The sequence below is a fragment of the Ursus maritimus genome, unplaced genomic scaffold, assembly GCF_017311325.1.
Source record: "Ursus maritimus isolate PB19 unplaced genomic scaffold, ASM1731132v1 scaffold_16, whole genome shotgun sequence".
NCBI lineage: Eukaryota > Metazoa > Chordata > Mammalia > Carnivora > Ursidae > Ursus > Ursus maritimus.
This window is the reverse complement of record NW_024424008.1, coordinates 4,844,847-4,867,606: the sequence shown is the minus strand read 5'-3', so window position 1 is coordinate 4,867,606 and position 22,760 is coordinate 4,844,847. Positions and strand designations below refer to the sequence as shown.

At 47.8% G+C, this 22,760-nt stretch overlaps 1 protein-coding gene across 1 annotated transcript in view; it reads left to right on the top strand.

Moving 5' to 3' along the window:
- SCUBE2 (signal peptide, CUB domain and EGF like domain containing 2) overlaps positions 1-15,178 on the top strand; it is a 65,412-nt gene extending 50,234 nt beyond the window's left edge. The window contains exons 17-23 of the mRNA XM_040631316.1: positions 2,963-3,133; positions 5,041-5,208; positions 5,948-6,109; positions 7,893-8,090; positions 9,297-9,449; positions 14,097-14,176; positions 14,866-15,178. Coding sequence (XP_040487250.1) covers positions 2,963-3,133; positions 5,041-5,208; positions 5,948-6,109; positions 7,893-8,090; positions 9,297-9,449; positions 14,097-14,176; positions 14,866-15,018 — 1,085 coding nt within the window. The 3' untranslated portion in view covers positions 15,019-15,178. The remainder of the gene's footprint in view (positions 1-2,962; positions 3,134-5,040; positions 5,209-5,947; positions 6,110-7,892; positions 8,091-9,296; positions 9,450-14,096; positions 14,177-14,865) is intronic.
- The last annotated feature ends 7,582 nt before the right edge of the window (positions 15,179-22,760 follow it).

Here is a 22,760-nt window from a genome sequence, read left to right as displayed (position 1 = left end):
CTGGTCTCTCCCTTTTGCATCAGAAAAGCTTTCTTGTATTTTTTTTTTTTTAAAGAGGGGGAGAAAACAGCTGTGTGGGATTTGAGAATGGGATTTTAATGGTCACTGAAGACACACAAAAGCTTTGCTGTGATCCTGAAGTGTTCTGGGGGCAATTGACTCCTTTGTCTGGAGCAGCAAAACAAGTTGGCTGCTCAAGGAGAAGAGAGAACCAACTGAACGCGTGACTGAGGTCTTTTCGGGCCGGATCTTCAGCACGTTTGCAAAAAGCAGTTTTCAGGCATCTCTTCCTGACATTCAGAATCACTCTTTGCTGTTTAGCTCATTTTTACCTTGTGAAAGAAACAAATTAATTTGCAAGGTGCTTGGCAGGAATTATTTCTGCAGGTCTTTCTGGAAGGAAAATGGAAACTGTGAGCCATAATATGAGTTTGTTTATGTGAAGCAGGCCTTTCACTGGGAGAAAAAAAGAACTGGTGTCCTCTCTTCTGCAGGCTCGCCCGAGGGGCATTGCTCAGCCCTTTGCTCAGTTGGAAAATTGCAACAGATGTGGGACATTGTGAGGCTTCTCAAAATGTAACCTCGAGAAGACTTGGGGGGGTCGGGTATAAGGACAAGAGCAATTGCCCAGAGCAGCGGGAGCCCATCCAGTTGCGCTTTCCAGGGAGAACCAGAACCGGTCCCGTACGGGCGTGGAGGGAATCCGCTTTCTGCCGGAGGAACTACGACCGTGCTGATCTGACTCTAAGTTATGGTTAGTGAGGCTTTGAAATCATTGCCATCATCTGGCATGTTCCCGTTAGGCAAATGAATGTTACAAAAATGGAAATGGCTTGGCTGGAGGGGCTCCGGACAGCCGTGGTTTTATTTACGTACTGCCAGCCTCTGTGACAGCTGACTCCTTAGAGCCACGAGGACGTTATTCTCTCCCTCCCGGCCTGTGGGCCCTAAGATAGTCAAGTGGGACACAGGATAAAAAGTCATGAATTCCTAGTACATAATTCAGCCCAGCTTTTCATGGGAGATGAGCTGAAGCCAGAGTCATCAGGGAAACCGCTATCCAGTGGAGCTGCATTGAGAGACTAGGTCTGGAATGATCGACTCTGTCTGCCCCGCGTCTATGCGTCAGACTCGTTATAATGTTGCTTGCCAAGAAAGCAAGGGTTTGGTTCACTTCTAATTTTTATTAATATGATAAAATTAAATAAAAACAATGCATGAATATTATAAAAGACAATCCAAACGACATAAAAAAGTATTAAAATTTAGATTTTAGAGTAGACTTGATTGATTGATTGCATATAATTGTAGACCTAATATTTGAAATATGGTATACTTTAGCTTATTATGATTTAGAAAAAGCCTTGTTTTGGGTTTTTTTTTTTTTTTTAGATTATGAAGTGAATAATGAAAAGACATTTTTATCGGTGGCAGTAGAGAACTTTGCCATGTTTAACCCTGAAAGCGTATATGTAGACTGCATTCGTAGGATAGCATGAAAACAGTATTTCCCTCACAGACATTGAAGAGATATGATAGCATGAAAACAGTATTCCCCTCACAGACATTGAAGAGATACGATAGCATGAAAATAGTATTTCCCCTCACAGACATTGAAGAGATATAATAGCGAATTTTATCATGTGATATTTTGTTTTCTATTTCTCAGCAGCTTAAGTATGAAATAGAAGGTGTTTATTCAGTCAGACTCCCCTAATGCCACAGAGAGAATCTTCGGCAAGGTCTTGAATTATGATTCAGTCCACACTTTTGCTAGAGACCTTTCTTCCCCGTAAATTCAAAGCTCTGAATCTCACCGTAGGTGTATTTCATAGACTAGCTGTGGGACCTTGGGCAAATTATTTAACATCCTTAGTCTTGGTTTCTGTAAAATGGGATTAATAATAATCTAGTAACTCCTTAGGGTTGTTTTAAGGGATAATTGAGATAATGTGTGGGAAGCCTTCGGCGTGGTGAACGGGAGACTGTAAGTACTTGGCGAGTGTTTGCCATTAGAAAGGCTCTTGTGATGGTTATGTTCATGTTGGCATGTGATACTAGAAAACCCACTTAAGCATATTTACTTTATATATTGATATTCTAAAACAAGATATAAATCTACATTTAACTAACAACACCAGAAATACAGTCAGAAGCACAGTTTATTCATTTCCTTATAGTTTATTCTTTTGGGAGACATTTACCATGGTTTACTCTTCATAACACATTAACTTCATTACAAACACGGAGCGTGTTGTGCTGGAGAGCTTATTGGTAAGACTCTTGAGGTTACCCTCCCCACGGCCACCAGAGAGTGAGCTTTTCCTAACCCAGCTCTGGCCATACTCCTTTTCTTTCAGTGTCTCCTCCACCTGAAGAAGAAAACCCAAATGCCGGGCGTTCAAGAATTTTTACAACCTATCCCAACCTTCCTTTCTTCCCTCTCCTCCTATGTGTTGTGCATGACTTTTTATGACCTGCCCCTTTCCTTCTTGGGGAGATCCTATTCATCCTTTAAGGTCCCACACAAATGTGGCCTCCTCTAGGAAGCCTTCAGGGATGCCATCAGCCAGAATTGATAGCACCCTCTTCTCTGTTCTTTCAGCACTAGGCCTATGTTCAGTGACTCTTTATAATACTTTATACTTTATAATCCTTTTGACAGCCTTATGAAATAGGAAAAGTCCACAAGTGCTTGTGCTCAAAAATGATTAGGACGCTGTGATCCCTGCTTCCGAGGAGCTCATGGTCAAGGGACCACGTGAACACCTCTGAGAGTGGGTGACAGGGGTCATAGCAAGGGGTGCGCACAGAAAACCCAAAGGTAACACACATTCTGTGTTCAGGGGTTTGTGTGGGGGAGCGTGGGGTCAAGGCCAGCTACTTACCTTATCTCTAGCACTCAAGTCATCCTTCCTTGCTTCTGTCCCTCACTGACCAGACCATTTCCCCCTTTGGCTAGTCAGTTGCAGGGCTGGGCCATATTATGATGGAGCACAAGAACGCTGCATTTTGTGTCCAAATGGAACCTTCCAAAACGAGGAAGGACAAATCACATGCGAACCTTGCCCAAGACCAGAAAATCCTGGAGCCCTGAAGTCTCCAGAAGCTTGGAATGTATCTGAATGTGGAGGTAAGGGTTCCGCCTGCCCCTTCTTTTTCCTCCGGTCTCCAGTGTTACTTAGAAGGCGTTAAGCAGCGTTTCAGTGCAAACAGTGCATAGGGCACTGCGGGCTTCCCACGGGCAGGGACCGTATTGGCTTCATCTTTGGCTCTCCAGTGCCTGCCTCAGTGCCCAGCACATGCTGGGCCGGTGCTCACGTAAGCAAATAAATGAAGAGCTGATAGAATACCTTGGCAGAAGAAAGGGCGTAAGTGTTGCCTTTGCCACCTCTACTCACCGTAAGTAAATACACCTTGAGACCTGTGGGACCTGCCCGTGTAGGGCTGTCTGAAAGTGCTAATGTGGAGAAAGTAGTTGTGATTAGTTTTCCAACTTTGGTCTCAAATCCATACCTTATTGATTTTTAAAGAATATCTATCTGGTTATTTTGTTAGAACTCTGTGAAGAGTTTTTATTGTCCCTTATAAAATGTTAACTCTGGAGCCAAGCTTACTTAGGTTTTGTGGTTCCTATTTTTTTTATTAATAAATGTCTTCCTTTTATGAAACGGAAGAAGGGCCAGCTCTGTTGATGCTCTGTGGGCTCAAATAGAAGCTGTGGTCTAACAGCACGGTTTGTAGGTGATGTCTGCGGCCGGAGCGCGGGACGCCCTGTGGCCCCGCCTCTCCCCCACTGACTCCCAGAGCCAGCTTTAGTTCCCACCTGCACGACTCTAGGCTCCATTGCAGCACCTTTCAAACAGGTTAAAAGTCATGCATGGCTCAGTCGGCTGTGTCCAACTCTTGATCTGGGCTCAAGTCATGATCTCAGGGTGGGGAGAGGGAGCCCTGCGGTGGGCTCCACACTCAGCAGGGAGTCTGCTGGAGATTCTCTCTCCCTCTCCCTGCCCCCCTCCCTTATTTACACTCATATGTGACCTTATTAACATATATTTATAGTAATAGTACTAGTAATCATAAAAATTTGTAACATTTATTGAATACTTACCTATGCCAGGCATCATGCAAAGTGTATTACATGAATTATTCCTGTGGTGGTTGTATCACTACAACAACTTTGTGAGGTTAAAGTGAGTCATGGAAGGTCACACAGCCAAAGAGTGGAGAATTTGGAATCAGCACGTAGGTCTGACAGACTCCAGACTGTTCCCTTGGGTGTGTGCTCATTAAATGCCATTACATCTATAGCCTATGGGAAGAAAGAAGACCATGAAATTTAATAAGGGAGAGATGATCAGAGTACAAGAGATTTTCATAACATCTTGGCAGTGACAAGCTCATTCCCAAGGAACATGTGCTTTTAGAAATCTTTTTGTTTATGGCTGTGCTTCTTGTCCTCAACTTAGAAAATACCGAAGTAAGGTGTTTGAAGTAATGCTACCGGCTCCCTCTATCAGTGTGGATCAGGTTGGTTGGATTTCGAAGAGGGAGGCCGGGACACATTTTACTGTGAGATGTAACTTAGTAACTAGAATTGGTACAACAGGGAGACTGTTTCATGACATCACTAGGATGTCGTCGGCTGGGTGAGGGTGCACTTCTGGGCTGAATTACCAGATTGATTCCAGAGCAGAGGACCCCGCCTGGGGGCTCCCGCATTGCAGGCGCTGGCTGGGCACCGCGGAGTCCTCAACCTTAAGCAAACCCAGGCCTGGTGTCTACTGTGAGGCAGTTAGCGCTTGGCTCCTCCGTTTCCATCCCGGCAGCATGCTTTGTAGCCCTGCACGTAAACATCAGGCACTCACATGTCATCTGCTCAGGAGCAGTGGCGGGGCAGGACAGGACTTCTCTCGCTGAGGTGGGAGCTCAGGTCAGCACAGCGCCACGGATCTGACCAAATTCTGAGCTCATCTCCAGAGAGATGGGAAGGGGTCCGCCCTGGGGGCCTTGCTCACTTCGGGTCATTGGTTTCCCCAGGTCTGTGCCAACCTGGGGAATATTCTGCAGATGGTTTTGCACCCTGCCAGCGCTGTGCCCTGGGCACATTCCAGCCTGAGGCCGGCCGTACTTCCTGCTTCGCCTGTGGGGGAGGTCTTCCCACCAAACACCTGGGAGCCACTTCCTTCCAGGACTGCGAAACCAGAGGTAAGGACTGGGCAGCTTGCCTTTTTTCCAGAACTGAATTTCCCTTTTGAGAAACACGGGAGTCTGATGAAGCTCCCATCAAGCCCAGTCCAGCGGTGCCCGGTGTGGTATCCCAGTGGCAGGGAGGTCAGGTCCCAGCTCCATCCGCCCCTGCAGGAAGTGCGGGGAGCATGGGAACTCCCTAGATGTGTTCTGCCCCAGCCACCTGGGCCCCTTCAGACGGGGCTCACTGGTCTCAGCTGGGGGGGGGGCAGGTTTTGTGCAATAAGTTCTTAGCTCCTTCTTTCCAGCCTTCCCCCATCCCAGCACCCTTCCCTGCAGCTCCCCTCTCGTATAGGTCCTACCTGTCCCCAGAGCCGCACTGACGCCTCTCCCAGGGGCCCAACCCCAGGCCCGGCATCAGTTTGGCAACCTCAGAACCCACAAACGTGCTTTGCATCCAAACCTGGGCCGTGCTCATTTATGCCTGACTCTGCACGCACTGTAAACGCTTTGAAGATACACCCGTGCTTTGTTCCCTTTGTATTTTTCTCAGTGTCATGAGTCACAAGTCCCACCCAAGCTGGCTATTTAGGGAATTAAGTGTTGATTAGTCCCAGATTAGTAGGAAAGCAGTTCCTTTGGGCACACACATTTATTTCACGAACTGTGAAAACTTTTATGTGACCGATGATGAAAATACAGTTTTGTTATTTATTTTTTTTTTCATTCTTTCCACTCCTCCCCCCCCCCCCCACAGTTCAATGTTCACCCGGACATTTCTACAACACCACCACTCACCGATGTATTCGTTGCCCGGCAGGAACATATCAACCTGAATTTGGAAAAAATAATTGTGTTTCTTGCCCAGGAAATACCACCACTGACTTTGATGGCTCCACAAACATAACCCAATGTAAAGGTAGGTCTAAGGCTTTCACAGCCTTGACCAAGCGCAAAGTGCCTGGGTCGCCCTGAGGCTGGGGGTGGGGGGTGGGGCAGGGGTCCCACATCCACTGAGAACCATGAAGACACTGTTAGCCCAGCTCGGGGCTCCACAGGTCGGCGCTAAAGGAGAGCCAGGCTTGGCCCCCAGGTACTCGCCTATGTTGATCCTGGCTGCTTCTCCAGGAGCCTTGGTAGGCTATACTTGCTGACATCTCCCAGGATTTCAGTTCAGCAAACATTGTTTGAGGACCTGTTAACATGCTAGACACTGCAAGCAGAATAAGGCCCTGTGGGATTGCAGAGGAAAGAGCAATTCGTTCTGTCTGGAGAGATGAGGAAAGGCTTCTGGAGGGCATGAGAAGGTTTTGATGGAGCGCATGGGAGAGAGCAGGAGAAAGAGCTTTGTACCCAAGGCAACAGCTGTGAGGAAGTGCAGACTCGGAAAAGTGAAAGGCTTTTTGGGAAGAGACCCCTGGACCTGGATCATGGAATGTCTGAGGGGAAGCCGAGGCAGATCAGGAAGGGAAGCCTTGAGTGCCGCACAAAGGAGCTGGCTTTGCGTTCTATAGGAACAGGGAAGCAGATCATTCAAGGACGTGCTGCACGGTTGGCTGGGTGGTTGGGTTGGGGTTGATCCTCATGTAAAACTCAGGTCAGAAGTCCACTGCAGCGAATCTAGTGTAGGACACTGGTGTAGGGGTGAGGAGCTCTCCCCACACTGGAGGAATTTGGGGTTCACGGTGTTGGAAAATTCTTCCCTATACCCAGATGTTTCCTTGCCCTCCCATCCCCAGCCCCCGGTTGGGCCCTGGGAGCCACATGGCACAGATCCTCAGTGGTCCTTCAGGCTTGAAGGCAGTTTTCTGAGCTCCATGGCTCTGCCCACTTGACCCCCTTCCAAGAAGAAAAGCCTGTTTATTTTTTTCTAGGTGGGAATAATAATTCCCAGTTACAATTAGAGAGGAGAAGGATGGTCCCTTCAACATCCTCTCTTGTACACATTCACCTGACAGTTTGAAACAGTTAGCCACTTGAGGGCAAGGACTGTGTCTTTCTCATTTCTGAACCCCCAGAGCTTTTGCTAACATGTGTTGAGTGAGTGGAGATTCAATGAATGAAGATGTGGGTGAGCTGGTTGTGTGTGTGTGTGTGTGCACGCTCGCGTATATGTGTACGCACGTGCACGCTCCTTGCCTTTGGTCCCAGAGGTGAGTATCCCGCATGCCCCATACTGGCTGACACCTTATTGGAATTCTCTTCCACACCAAAAATAAAATGTGGTGTTGACCAGAAAGGAAAGAGAAAGAATATGGCTATAATGAATTCATCAGAGGTCTCTAGGAACGGGTCAAATATCCTCTACTTAGCAATAAGCTCTGTTCTTCCTGTTTTGACAGACCTAGAAGTTCTGTGTCGTGGGTTCCCCTGGCACTTAGATTTTGTAAACAAAATATTGAAAACTAAAATTGTCCTTTGTTTCACTAAGGGCTGCTGAAGATCACCTCCAAGTTAATGAGAAGATGGTAACTCAGAGGGGAACTCAGTGGGGTGAGCTCTGTGTGGGGAGTTAGTGTAGTTGGGCTCCCGTGGGGCCCTCAACATTACAGGACACACTAATTCCACGAGGGTGCCATCTGCAGGCCCCATGCCTCTGTGGCAATAGGGATGCAGCAGTTTTCATCAGCTGAGCTGCTGGTGGCCATGACGGAGTGACGACAGTGTTGTGCCTTCATGACTCATGGCATTTGCCCTTCCAGACAGAAGATGTGGAGGGGAGCTGGGAGATTTCACCGGATACATCGAATCCCCAAACTACCCAGGCAATTACCCGGCCAACACCGAGTGTACATGGACCATCAACCCACCACCCAAGCGCCGAATCTTGATTGTGGTCCCTGAGATCTTCCTGCCCATAGAAGATGACTGTGGAGACTACCTGGTGATGCGGAAAACCTGTGCGTCCCCTCCCTCCATGCTCTCCCCTTCTAAGGCCAGTGGGAAAGCCTGCTGGCATGCTCCCCAGCTATAAATGTGGGCAGCAAGCCTAGGGTGTCACGTCCATATTAGAACAGAGATGGGACATGAGTTTATAGCGTTTGACAAGAAACAAAAATTTAGACAAAACCCCACCTTGAGGCCTCTTGCTGAACCCCAGAGACAGTGATTCTACTGGCCAGCCTTTCCCTCTGTGCTCACTGGGGACCCTCTTCCACAATGTCACAGAGAGTCAGTGAAGCTCATGGAGGGCTGCCCCACACACTTGCTTCACCATGGGAAGCCACCTGTGGCTTGGGACCAACCAAGGCTCAGGTCATAGTCCAGCCAGGAGGGACCCTCCTCCCATCTTGGCGTGTGACCCAGTGTCCATTGAGAGACATGCCATCAACACTACTTCGAGGCAGTGTAGTGAGTGGGCCCAGCAGCTAGACTGCCTGGATCTGAACCCAGTTTCACCTCTTGTTGGTTCTGTGATCTTGGACATACATTCTGGATCTTTCTGTGACTCAGCTTCTTTGTCTGTTAAAATGGGTATAATAATAGTTGCTACCTCACAGAGTCAGCATGAGGAATAAACGAGTTCAGATTCATAAAGCACTGGGAGTGATAGTGACACACGGAGCCAGAATGTGGTTGGCACTCTTATTAGTGGTTACAGTGTCCGAAATCAGGTGTAGGGTTGAATCCAAACTTATCCACGTACTGACTCTGTGACCTGGGCAAATGCTTAAACCCTCTGGTTTGTGTTGTGACTTAACAACCACACAACTTCCTGTGGTTCTGGAGGGTGAAGTGAGATAAGGTGCATAAAGCAGCCCGGCCCCGCCCCACCCCCTTGGTCTTAGGAAGCCCACCGGGAGTGGTGGTGATTCTTGATGGCAGCAGGTCGCTCTGGAGTTGGAGGGCCCCTCCACAGCTCCTGCAGTGAGCACTGGGGCCCAGGCTGCTGCTGTTTTTCTAGCTCTGGGCCTTTCTGTGAGCCTTCCCCAGGGGCCTGCAATCACCAGCTGAGTCCTCTCGATTTCCAGGGCTTTGGCCCCTGTGATGGCAGAGCTGGGCCTGAAGAGCTCTGAGCATAACTCGTAGGGTGTATTCGAAAAGAGGAGTGTGGCTGTCTGCCTTCTCAGGATGAGTCTTGAAGCCCCCCCAACTTCCCTTGGCAGCTTCATCCAATTCCGTGACAACGTATGAAACCTGCCAGACCTACGAACGGCCCATCGCCTTCACCTCCAGATCAAAGAAGCTGTGGATTCAGTTCAAGTCCAACGAAGGGAATAGTGCCAGAGGCTTCCAGGTCCCTTACGTGACATACGACGGTAAGCACTGTGAGGCTCGGGCTGGATCCTGCACAAGGAGCTTCTCTGCTTTCAGTTGAACCCACCTCTGGGCCAGCTGGTGGATTGCTGACAAGCGCACGTGCTCAAAAGGGCAGGTGGGGTGAGGACAAAGGACGCTGCTGACTCACAAGTGCCAAATTTTAAACAGGCATTTGGGGACACCGTCTACAGGGATGAAAAGATCTTTCAGAAAATAAATACAAGTGAGCATAGCTTGGTGGGTAAGAACATGGGCCAGCCCTGGCCTAATGTCTTCGGTGACTTTGTGTAAATTAATTACCATCTCTAAGCCTCATTTTCTCTCTCTCGTTTTTTTTTTTTTTTTGACATTTAAAAATTTTAAATTCAATTAATTAACATTTAGTGTATTATTAGTTTCAGAGGTAGAGTTCAGTGACTCATCATTTGCATATAACACCTGGAGCTCATTACGTCACGTGCCCTCCTTAATGCCCATCACCCAGTTACCCCATCCCCGCACCCCCCACCCTCCAGCAACCCTCAGTTTGCTTCCTATGATTCAGAGTCTCTTTTGGTTTGTCTCCCTCTCTGATTTCGTCTTCTTTTATTTTTTCCTCTCTTCCCCTATGATCCTGTTTTGTTTTTTTAAATTCCACGTATGAGTGAGATCATATGATAATTGTCTTTCTCTGATTGACTTGTTTTGCTTAGCATAATACACTCTAGTTCCATCCATGTTGTTGCAAATGGCAAGGTTTCATTTTTTGATGGCTGAGTAGTATTCCTTTGAATATATATACCACATCTTCTTTATCCATTCATCTGTTGATGACATTTGGGCTGTTTCCATAGCTTGGCTATTGTGGATGTTGCTGCTATAAACATTGGGGTGCAGGTGCCCCTTCGGTCACTAAATTTATGTCTTTGGGGTAAATACCCAGCAGTGCAATTGCTGGATCATAGGGTAGCTCTATTTTTAACATTTTCAGGAACCTCCATACTGTTTTCCAGAGTGGCTGCACCATCTAAGCCTCATTTTCTTAATGTGTAAATGAGGATAATCATTAGACCTAACGTGAGAGTTCAGTGAGATAGTCCATAAAGGACTTGGTGCAGTGCCTGACACATAGTAAATGCTCAGTAAATACTAGCTAATTATGACTGTGGCTTTTATTATATGGAATCCTGAGGAAGGGGGAGAAAGACTCAAGTTCCGGTCCTGTCTCTGCTACTAATTTGCTGGGTGATTTGGGGCCAATCAGATGACTTCTCTGGTTTTATTTTCTTCTTGTTAAGTAAAGCGGTGGTCCATGTGAGCCCTAGGGCCGTTCCCAGTCCGGGACTTTGTTGACAAACATTTACTTGGAATACAAAATGAACTGGACTTTGTCCTGGAAGACCTCATAATCCAGTGGGGACGAGTCATCTGTTCATTCATGAGCTTATTCATTTATCCTTCTATCCCAACAAATACTTAGTGAGCGTCTCCTGTGCCAGGCATGGGGCAAGCTGTGTCACCTAGGAGACACAGCTCATAGGTACTGTAATGTGCCAGGTACAGAGCTCTGTGTGAGAGTAGAGAATGGGTACCGGTTAAGTTTGCATGGGTTTTTGGAAAGAATACAGCAGAATCTCAAGAGATTTGCATCTCCAAAGAACATGAGTCATTGTTTGTTGTTATTGTTTTGTTATGTTTTGTTTTATAACGGGGAGAAGAACATTAGGAAGAGAGAATGATATGGGCCACAGGGTAGAGTACCTGACATGTGTGGGCACTAATTAATAGCTTGACTGAGTCACTTGGTAGGGTGCATGGGGCTTAGCAGGGAGAGACGAGATCAGAAGGGTGTGGACTTAGGTGGTGAAGAGTCCTGAGTGCCAGACTCAGAAGGGTGTTCCTAATCTCACAGGGAGCCATTGAACCGTGCAAGGTTTTTAGGCAGACAAGTGCCAAAAGTAGGTGTTTTGGAAAGATACTATTCTATGGATTTTATAAAAGCATTTCACATAGTTTATTTGGAACATGTTACAAACGCCAGGATTATCATGTCTGTGCCTGAAACCATGTCAAACCCCCAAGACAAGGGCTCTTAGGATCCGACTCCTAAGTGGACACCAGTGCCTCCCACACGGCTCTGCAGAGAGAGACAGAGCACGTCACCTGCCTGAGAACAGACGCCCAGCAATCTCCCCTAGCTGGGATCAGTGAGGGACCCAGAAAAGACATGGAGACGCCAGAATATAAATATCACTAAAACTCACGTATTTCAGCCTGGCTGTTCCTAACTCCGCCTTTGTGACACACGAAACCCTCTTGATTTGTTTTCATTTTCTCTAAGAGTTACAGCTTGTGCCAGGGAAATCATGCATACCTCTGGTCAGGCCCGTGAGAATGTGTCTTACACGTGACACAGAAGAAAAGAGTTGAAACCTGTTGCAGGTTGTTACTCAGAGCTTAGTCAATCTTTTTTTTTTTTTTAAACATGTATTTCAGACGAGTTTGATACCTGGTTTCCAAGCCCAGAAGAATACAAATCACGTTTAGAAGGGGCAGGTGCTGGGGCATCTGGGTGGCTCAGTCAGTTAAGCGGCTGACTCTTGATTTTGGCTCAGGTCATGATCTCAGGGTCCTGGGATCGAGCCCCACGTTAGGCTCCTTGCTCAGAGGGGAGTCCGCTTGAGGGTTCTGTCTCCCTCTCCCTCTGCCCTCCCCCTCCTGCTGGTACTGTCTCTCAAATACATAAATAGATCTTTGAAAAAGGGAGGGGGCAGGTGAGGCTGCTACAGACTGGTTCGCTGACCCCTGCAGGATGGGGAGAGTTTCTTCTGGCTAACAGGTACTGAGTACGTGCACTGAGTACCAGGCATGGCTAAGTGCCTCTGACACAGCATATTCCTCACAGTTGCCCAGGAGGTAGACACTATTCTTTGCTGATTCTACAGACAAGGCCACTCAGGTATAGAGATTAACTTAGACAGCTGGCCGGAGGTCACAGGAGGACAACATTGCAGAGGTCTTCGGGACTCCAGGGCCCGAGTTTTTACCTCCAACACTTGACTGCTTTTCCCACGACAGTCGTAGCAAGTGACGAAACACAGTAGTTCTCCGTAATGGAGGGAATCATTTTAGAAGACAGCGGTCCAGAAGCACTTGGTGTATAGCAGCAAACAGCTCTTCCGCTCTCCCTGCACCAGAGCACAGCACAGCAGGTGGTGCCCTTAGTGGTGACCGCCCGTCAGCCGAAGGAGCTAGTTCTCCGAGGAAGATGCTCTGCAGGAGAGGAGCTCAAGATAAACAAGTACGCTCACTCATATTTTATATTCATTAGAATAAAAGAATAAAAAGGAAGATATCACATGAATAGAGTACCAGTGAGATTGCACATGTGTTCAATCAGGAATGACAGAACTATACAATGGTTAATAAATAGCTAATGAACTCCCACTCACCAGCCCTTGACTGGGAGAAGCTTGCTCAAGAACCCTTCCACACAATCGCAGTGATGGTCTTATGATGTGTTTGGCTTTGTTGCACATGATACGCGTACAAAGAGGCATTCTTTTCAGCCTGGAATTTGGAAAGATTGTGTTTTGCATGCACTTGGTTTGAATTATGACTGTAGGAAATAGGCTAGACTTTGAAAGGTGAGGATTTAGAATCAGAGACAGCTTACGTGATGTGCACTGCATTTAATGTGTGGGTCAGGACCAAAAATTATTGCTAAGAAAATGAACACAGCTTCCTTCCCTCTCCAACCAGCCAAATTCTCCCCACCCCCACCCCATCCAAAAAAAAAAAAAAAAAAAAAAAAAAAAAAAGAAGGCAGAGTCTTGCTTGGTGGGTAAGAAGCTCGATTGTTTTGCATAATACGAGGGCAGAGAGAAGAAAGGGAGGAAGGTAGAAGGGAGAAAAGTAGAGAAGGAGAGAAAAGCCACAGGCCTGGATGAGCTCAGCAGGGAGTGAGCATAGACAGAAGAGATGAGAACCAAGCACTGAGCCCCGGGTCCCTTCGACAGTAAGAGGTCAGGGAGAGGAGGAAGAAAAGCAAACGAGCCTCAGATGAAGTGACCAGTGGGGGAGGAGGAAGACCAAAGAGGGTCGTATCCTGGAAGCTGAGTGAGGAAATGGATCCAGGAGGGGGAATGACCAGAGACAGGGAGTGCTGACAGTTCTTTTGAGGAGTTTTGCAATAAGGGAGGCAGAAATGTAGGATGGAAGCTGGAGGGAGACATGAGGTCACGAGAGGGACTTTTCTGGATCGGAGACATAATGGCATGTTTACATGCTGCTGGGAAGGCCCGGTAGGGCGAGAAAATGTCATCATGTAGGAAAGAAAGGGCAGAATTACTGGAACAATGCCCTTGCCTTGGCGAGAGAAGATGAAGCCAGTGGACAAAGTGGAGGAAGGGCCTTGACGGGATACACAGAGGGTTCATTTGAGGCAAGATGGAACAGAAGAGACGGGTGCGGAGGCTGGTAGGGGAGGGGACGTGGTGGTGGGTGTCTGTGGAAGTTCTCTTCTGCTAGCCTTCTCAGTAGCACAGTGGTCATTGTTCTGACAGCAGCTACAGAAGGGACATTCCTTAGAACCTTATTTAAAAATGAAAGAGAGTTTGGAAAGAACGAAAACCTCTGAATGTCAATTATGTCCTTTATTCCAACAGAGGACTACCAGGAACTCATCGAAGACATAGTTCGAGATGGCAGGCTCTACGCATCTGAGAACCATCAGGAAATACTGAAGGTGAGTACATAGCCAAGGCGGACACCGCAGTCACCTGTCACCCATGGCGCTCCTGGCTCCGCTTTTCCTCTTGATGCATGTTGTCACCTGTCAGACACCGAGCCTGCTCTGGGCTGAGGTCAGTTTTATATCTTCACTAGACTTAATCAAAAAAAAATTCAGGTGGCTGTCTTCAGCGTTGTCAAGTGAAGTTGTATTTTTTTTTTACATTTGGAAATGTGCGGAGGAAGAGTGGGAAACTTGCTTATCGTAAATCCAAGCCTGTGGCAGATCGTGTTTCCATGTTCACTCTCCAGATAGTTGAAGATCTTTGGCTCCTTGTTTATCCTTCAAGCCTGAAGTTCCCCAAATTTTAGGTACTTATAAGTAATCACCGGACACTCGCCATATCACTAACCCTATAAATACTCCCCAAATTCCAGCGTCGCATCTCATCTGGTTTAGAAAAAGAAAACTTGTTTTTTTTATATATTCACTTTTCCTTTATAAAAGTAATACATGGTTTTTTAAAGTAGATAATTAGGGAAAGTAAAAACTGGAGAAAAGAAACATCAGAGGGAACAATTTTCACAAAGTGTCTCTCAGCTAATCAACTTACCATCCAACGCTGGGTGCGTTATAGTTCCATTGGCAAAATGTTGGAATGTTTCAGTATTTTGGCCCAGTAACAAAACCTGTGTTCTTTTTAGGATAAGAAACTGATCAAGGCTCTGTTTGACGTCCTGGCCCACCCCCAGAACTATTTCAAGTACACAGCCCAGGAATCCCGGGAGATGTTTCCAAGATCCTTCATCCGATTGCTCCGTTCCAAAGTGTCCAGGTTCTTGAGGCCATACAAGTGAGCCTGCCCTCGAGCCCCTCGGTGCCACGTTCTGCCCGTGGGCTGGTGGGACGCCGCCGTCTGCCTCTGTAGCCAACATAGTTGGCTATTGCTGCCTCCCATAGCAGTGACTCATTAGAGTTCAATTTTTATAGGTAATACAGATATTTTGGTAAATTGAACTTGGTTTTTCTTTCCCAGCATTGTGGATGTGGACTGAGAATGGCAGTGAGGGCCCCCGCGTCTCACTGCTGTGGGCGGATGTCTTGGGTACATCCCGCTGGCTGAGCGGGCCTCTAGTCAGCTCAAGCGAGACTCACCTGTCCTTCCTGGTTCTCCTCCTCAAGGGGGCTGTGGTGGAAAAGAGGCCACAGGAGGGGATGCCTCGGCTGAACCTTCAGCTTCCTCCTGCCCAGCGCACCCTGAGGGAGCCCTCTGCACCCAGGCCGTGACCAGGCAGAACAGGAAAGGAGGAAGGGAGGGACGGAAGGAGGGAGAGTCCTCCAGGCGCCAGGCACCCACCATTTCCCCATGGCCTTCTCCAGCCTGTGTGACCTAAATTGGATGCCAGGGGCTTGGGTTCCAGGCAGTGGTCATTAAAAAAAGTACTTAAAGCAGAAAGAATTAGAAATAAAAAGATAAAAACTAAGCACTTCCGCAGACATAATCATGCAGCTCGCGGCCGGCTTCCACGGGGCGGCAAATGCAGTGTTGGCTTTAGCGCCTTCGGCCGTCCTTCTGACGCCTGCTGGGCACCGCGTAGCGCCTGGAGAGTTCAGGGCAGGCATGGTCTCCGCGGGGGATGAGAAGCATCTACCTGGAGGAAAAGGACTGACTCACAGACCCCGAGTCCAGGGGGCTTGCCTCCACGGGCGTGCGGGGGCCAGGTGGGAGCCGGCGCGGGCCAGGCCGCCATGTTGCTGCCTTGCCCACTGTCCAAGGTCAGACGCTGGCTCAGCTCGAGCAGCACCACAGCGGTGGGCTCGTTCTCTTAATCTTCACACCACGGCCAGGGGCAGCTACGCAAATCCCGCCCTCCAGGTCCTGCAGAGTCACCTTTGGTCAGCACGGTGGGGCTTCACAATCATTTTCCCCCACAGAATCTGGAATTTTTAATATTAGTTAAGTTTTACAGATCTAAATCCACAGGCGAAAATCTCATTACAGTGAATAAAAAAAGAATCCTCTCCAACAAGCTGCCATTTCCCTGGATGGACTGACGACACACAACTACAGTGTTGTGTTACTTCAGTAGCAGACTAACTCTGTACGCACAACCCTCTACACAAAGGCCTCAAAAATGGTTATAACCAGTGTTTCTAAGGAAAACAAAGGCTGTTTCATTATTGTTGAGCCCACTTTTCACTTCAGTTGTTTTTTTTTAACCTATCCGCAACATTGATTTAAAAAAAAAAAAATCCTGAATCAAACTTTTCTTCTTTATTTGGATGGGTCCTAAATACCCATTTCCAAATTTCTTTTCAAAAATGGAAACATCTTCATTTTTAAAAATAATCAAAATAAGCTTGTGGAATTTGTCCTATCAGAACTTTGCCTACATTTCTGAGTCTAATCATAAAATGAAAATTCAAATGTACTATGACCCGAGTCAATGACCTGCCGGATGTGGGGGTGGGGAGAGCAGAACTGGGCCATCCTGTCCAAGCACATTGGTAACTTTGTGTTCGTGGTTGTGTGGGTCTGTATTGCTGGTGTCACAGGAAGGCCAGGAATGGCAATGCCTTGGGGGCTGGACGGAGGCCGCATAAACCTGGTCTCCCGCACACCGGAGCTGTGCTCCTGGTACAAGCCTGCGCAGCTGCGGCCCTCCCTAAGCCCCCTCTCTATCCCCGCCAACCGCCCTAGCAGATGCCGTGAAGGACTAGCTGCCTGCGGCTACTGTCGCTACTACTAAATCGGTAAAGATGTATTGAACGTCTGCTCTGTGCCAGGCACTGTTCTAGGCCCCAGGGATGCACGGTGACAAGAGAGGGCCCTTGCTCTCATGGCACTTACATTTTAGAGGGAGGAGATGGCCAACGAACAAACCAATCACCACGGAAAGTATCAGCTAGCAGCGTGTTATGCGGTAGGCTGATGTGACAGATGACTGCGTTGCTGCTTTAGAATCACAGGCTGTGGAGGGCTGCTCTGGGGAAATGACGTTTCTACCTGAAAACGGCCAGAAGGAACCAGTCTTGGGACAGGCAGAGAAAGAGCACTCCAGGGAGAGGGAGGCCAAGTGCAAAGGCTGGCAGGCAGGAGCCAGCGTGTGTGTGGTCACCGTGCAGTGAGAAGGCAGTGGGACAAGACAGGCCAGGGGGCTGGACAGGGGCCAGAGCACATCAGGCTTTGGAATGGAGAACGAGAGGTTCGGGTTTCATTGTAAGTATGTTGTAAAGCTTTCAGAAGGGTTGAGGCAGAGGAGTGGGATGGTCTGATTTATGCTTTTAAGAGATAGTTCTGGTCACTGTATGAATAGATTTTAGAAAAAGGCATGGAGGCAGAGAGCCATTAGCTAACTATGGCAACCAACCCAGCAGCCATCCAGGTGGGAGATGAGGTGGTCTGGGTTAAGGTTGTAGAGTGGAGACGAGAGAACAGAAAGTTTCTGGACCTGTTTTAGGGCAGAGTCCAGCACTTGCATGAGGACTGGATGGAGGGGAAGGAAAAGCAGCCACCGAGGAGGCCTCCTAGTTGCCTGACCAACTGGTCACTGGAGGAGACGGGCCGTTTCAAGTATGAGGTACCTGCTTGGGAATCCGAACTCTGAGTTCAGGTAGGCAGTTGATTTTATGAAGTCCCAGAAGAGGTCAGCGCTAGAATATGAATTTTAATGTCACAGAATAAAATCATGAGACATAAAGCTGAGGTCCCCCGGGCACAGTAGGCACATAAAGCGCCCAGGGAGCTCTGGATCCTGGGATTCCCTGTGCGGCACGGGCCCAGCCCGCGAGGAGCGGATTGTTAAGTCAACAGGAAGAGGTCGGAGCTTAGTTTCCCCTGCCCGCCAAGGGAGCTTGTTCCGTGGGAGGACTCTGAGCGGAACTGGAGTCGGTACAAGTCCTGCTCTCCAGCTGTGGAGATTGTTCTCGAGCCGTTTACTCAAGTGCTGCGTTTATGGATTTAGCAACGTTTCCCTTGAGTTTCCAATGCTAATAAAAGAGTGTTTGCCTTTTCACACTACCAGATGATTATCTTCACTGTGGAAAATTGCTTCCTCTGAATCATTCTCTGAGCTGTTAAGTGTGTTGTCTGTAGGCATTTGCTGGATTTAGGTTTGCAGGTGACTTCAAAATTGTCATGTGGTAATTTGGGAAAGATCGTGTCTGCAACAGCACAAAGCAAGGACTCACTTGCCCTCGGGCAGATCTTTATGGGGACATCACCAGGGGTGTTGCCTGCTGCAGGCTAGACAGCTGGGGGGGCCTGCGCGCTGGGAAACCCAGGCACCCACACCAAGCCCAGCCTCGATCCTCTCCTCAGTCTAGAAGGGATGCCTCTTACTAGGGCTGTGAGCATCTCTGCTTCCTTTCTCACAGCAGCATGGGTCCTGAGAGCCGTACCCAAGTCCACATAACTCTTAGCCAGTATTTGGGAGGCCAATGGATTAGATGAAGAGTAAAGCGGTTCCTCACCAGGTTCAGGGAGGCTTGTTATCTATGGCCTTCTTGCTAGGCAAGCCATCCTCTGAATCCAGGTCCTAGACGTAGCCACTGGGGGCCCATCCATAGGCAATCAGAAGCCTTGGTGAGGCGTCCTTTCTGTGGCATCTTCTACTCCAGGGCACTGTGAACCCAGCTTGAGTTTCCTGAGTATTTGTGGTTCCCTGCTTCCTTCTCTCTCCAGGCCACCCTGACCAGCCTGCAGGAGACCACCCTCAGGGGTCTGATGGCCCAGCAAGGCTGCTCCTGTGATAGACAGCCACAAAAACCTAACTACTCAGCAGGGATCACTTTCCAGAGAACATAGCGGAATCCAAATAGATTCAGAAAATGAAACCACTCTAATTCTCAGGCAGGTTGTGTTAGCTGAGTGAAAGGGACACAAATTCACCTACTGCAAACAATGACAATAACGTAGCATTACGTGGTTTTCAGAGTATCTCATTAGGGGAATGCAACCACAGATCTTGGTTACTAATAGTTCTTTGTTATGTGTTCGCTCACTCATTCATTTATCCAACATATTTCTTGAGGGCTTACTAAGCGCTAGGTACTGTAGGAGTGAGTGGTGCTGTAGTGGGCAAAATAAAGTCTTTGCTCTTGTGGAGCATAGATTCTTATGGAGGGAGACAGGAAAAAAAACCACAAATAAACAGAAATTGTAAAGTCAAGTGTGATACCTGTTTAGAGAAAGTAAAGGGCAAAATGATAGAGGATGAGTAGGAAGTGGTGAGAGGGAGTTGCTATTTTAGGTAGGGTGAGCTCATCGTTACAGTCATGAATCCAGGCCTCTCCCGGGGCACTGGCTCCTCAAACCTACCCTGGCAGCACTGGCCTTGGCCAGCTCCTCTACCCACCCAGCTAGCACTTGACATTTCATCTCACCCGAGGCTGACCAGAGGTCCAAGCTGTGAACAAGCCATTTTGCGGTTCTTGGAACAGGCGCCACCTAGTGGTTGTAAAATGAAATAGACGTGTGTCTCTGTCACATATTCCCCCCCACCCCCCCACCCCCAATTCAAGGCGAAATGTTACCAGTGAGATTGGTGGACCAGGGCTGTGGTTTGACAACACACTGATTGCATGTTGTTTAGGACAGCCCTCAGAATGGATGTTTAGATCTTTTCCTTCTCTCTGCCTGGCCTAATGACTAATGACCAGGCAGGAAGTCCTTGATTTGGGTCTTTTCAAATTATCAACGGTTCTCTGAATCATGTCCAAACACACCCACACATCCCCCCCACACACCGTGTACGTTCATTCATTCATTGTAATTGTAATGGTCTAGGCATCCTGTTAGGTTGGCTCTATATTGCTGAGACAGGAGGGGAAAGGAGTTGAAAGAATGAGGGGAGAGTCCCCAAACTGTAATCTTGTGAAATGTTTCAGCACGTGTAGCTCCACGAGCTACCACACCCCCGACTCGGACCATCCTCTGATCCTACAGTTTATTCTACGACTGAAGGATAACTTGGAGGCAGTTTGGAGTTTTCTGCCTTTTCCCTACACAGTGCAAAAAGCAGACACACAAACCTACCTCAAATCTGAGCTTTGGTGCTGGCTTTGCCTTATTATACACACCTGGTGGTTGAAGAAAAATGAAGCAGGAAAATTGAGCAGGAAATGCAACTGACCTGTGCCACAGGCAGGACAGAGCCCCGCAGTGTGTGACTGATGTGACCACAGCCAGCGGGGCAGCATGGCAGTTGGAGTGTGCGTTTGTGGTGAGCTCTGGCCAGGCCTGCTGTGCTCAGCCCTCTGCAGCCTGTGGCCAGCTCGCTGTGTGACCACACACCGGTCATCGGCACACACTGCCAATGCGTGTGCACGGCACCTGTCCATCATATCAGCCGGGATGACGCGGCAAGACGGTAACAGTGATAAAGCAAGAACATGTGCCCGGAACCCTGATGTTAGGACCAGGTGACTTGGCTTGAGGAAGGCAGCCTTCGGCAGCCACACAGGTACCAAAGCTGGAGTTGGAGGTGATGTGGGTGCAAGTATCAGAGGCTTGGTAAACCCTCACTCAGGTTTTCCAACGAGGAGCTGGGGCGACTCAAGCAGCATCAGTCATCCAATATCCACCTGCCAAAATTCCTAATGTACCTTCTCTCTGTTTGTCTTAGTGAAAGATTTCTCTACGAGTATGTTTCATAATGCTCATCTTCTCCAAGACCCCCCCTTATGTCCTCTGTGGTACCTGGATTTGTATCCCAGCTCTGCCACATCATAGTTGTGTGACCTTGCACAAGTCACTTTACCTCTCTGTGCCTCAGTTTCCTCATATGGTACATAAACTGGATAGGGTTGTTGTGAGGATTAAATGAGTTTCTCATAGAAAACTCTTGGAACACTGTCTGGCATGCAGTAAGCGCTCAATAAATGTTAACTATTATCATCACCATTATTCTCTTCCACTTCATCAGACTTGAGAAGTTAAATCCAAGATACATTTTTTTTTTACATCTCCTGGGTTTATTTTAATATTCAGAAGATAAGGCAAGAAACACTGACAGGAGAGAGGATGGACATGACAGTCGGAGCTCTGAGTGCCTCCCAGAGCCAGGAGACACTCAGCTCAGTGGGTGCACAGAGGGAGCCGGGGCCCTAGAGCTCTGGCCATGTCAGTGCCAGCCGAAAGAGACTTACGTCGAGTCTGCAAGCAAATCTCTGGCCAGGGGCCTCACCCACCTCAGGAGACATGATGGGTGGGGATGTCTGCTGTTGGTCACCTGACTGAGGTTGTCCTGGGCCTTGCAGCCACCCCAGGGGTCAGCCTAAATTCAAGATATATTTTTAAATGAGTTCATACTCTGCTGGTGTCTCGCATTTCACTGACACAGAAAGTCCTTTAGTCACGGGCTTTCTGGTGAGATGTGTTCTAGGAGCAGAGCAAGTAGAGCTTGAAGCAGAAAAGAAAGGTCATAATACCTGATTTGGGTTCTCACACAAGACCTCTGAAAACCCTTATGTTCCTGAGAAGGGAAAGTGAAATGCACTTTTCCAATCTCTTAAGCCTGTTTCAGTTCAGGAGTAGTGCACACACGCACACACGCACACACAGAGGCCTGTCAATCCTTCATCTTTCCTTATTTCCAACCTTCAGCCCCTGATGTGTGAGGACATCAGCACATCTTGCTGACTCCAGAATAACACATTCCCCAGAAATGTTTATCTCAAGTTTGATGTTTCCGACATGGCGAGGTCCATCTTCTGACTCCAGAGAGGCAATAGTCAGGGTTGCAGGCAAAAAAAGCCTACAAAGAGACTCGCTTAGCCAGGATGTGAACTTGGGGCCCAAAAGGAAACAGTGAGGAAACTGCGTAAGCCCTCATGGTCAGTGGGACCAAGTCCCTGATGAGACATGAGGACACAGAGTCGGCCCACCATGTAGCATGTGCCTCGAAGAGCACTGAACTCAAATGTGCTGATAGAGTATAGATAGCCTAGAAAAGAGAGAATTTCATCTTTTCAAAAATCATGAATGGGGGAGAAAAAAATCTAGTAATTATACAGAAGAGAAAGCAGCCAATACCTTGATCAGATTATCAGAATTATCATCTCCAGGAAAGGACATAAGGACAGCCCATGGCTCTAAATACCCTGAAAGAACATAACATCAACTATATGGTACTCAGGCCAAGAAGGCAAAGCCTCAATCTCAATATAAGGAAACTTCAGATACGAACAAAGTGAGGAATATTTTACTTTTTAAAAGGGAGGGGAGTTGAAAAATAACTGGCACACCAACAGAATTTAAAACTTTTCAAAGATCACAATCAGGAAAGTGAAAAGGCAACCCATAGAATGGGAAAAAAATTTGCAAATCGTTTATCTTACAAGAGACTTGTAGCTAGAATATTTAAAGAACTCTTGCAGCTCAATAATAAAAAGACGAATAACTTAAAAGTGAGCTAAAGGATATGAACAGATATTTTTCTAAAGAAGATAAGCAAATGGCCAAGAAGCATAAGACAAGATGCTCACAGTCATCAGCCATCAGGGAAATGCAAATCAGAACCACAATGAGACGCCATTTCACCCCCACTGAGAGAGCTGTGGTTGAAGAGTCAGGTAGCCAGCTGGCCAGGATGTGGAG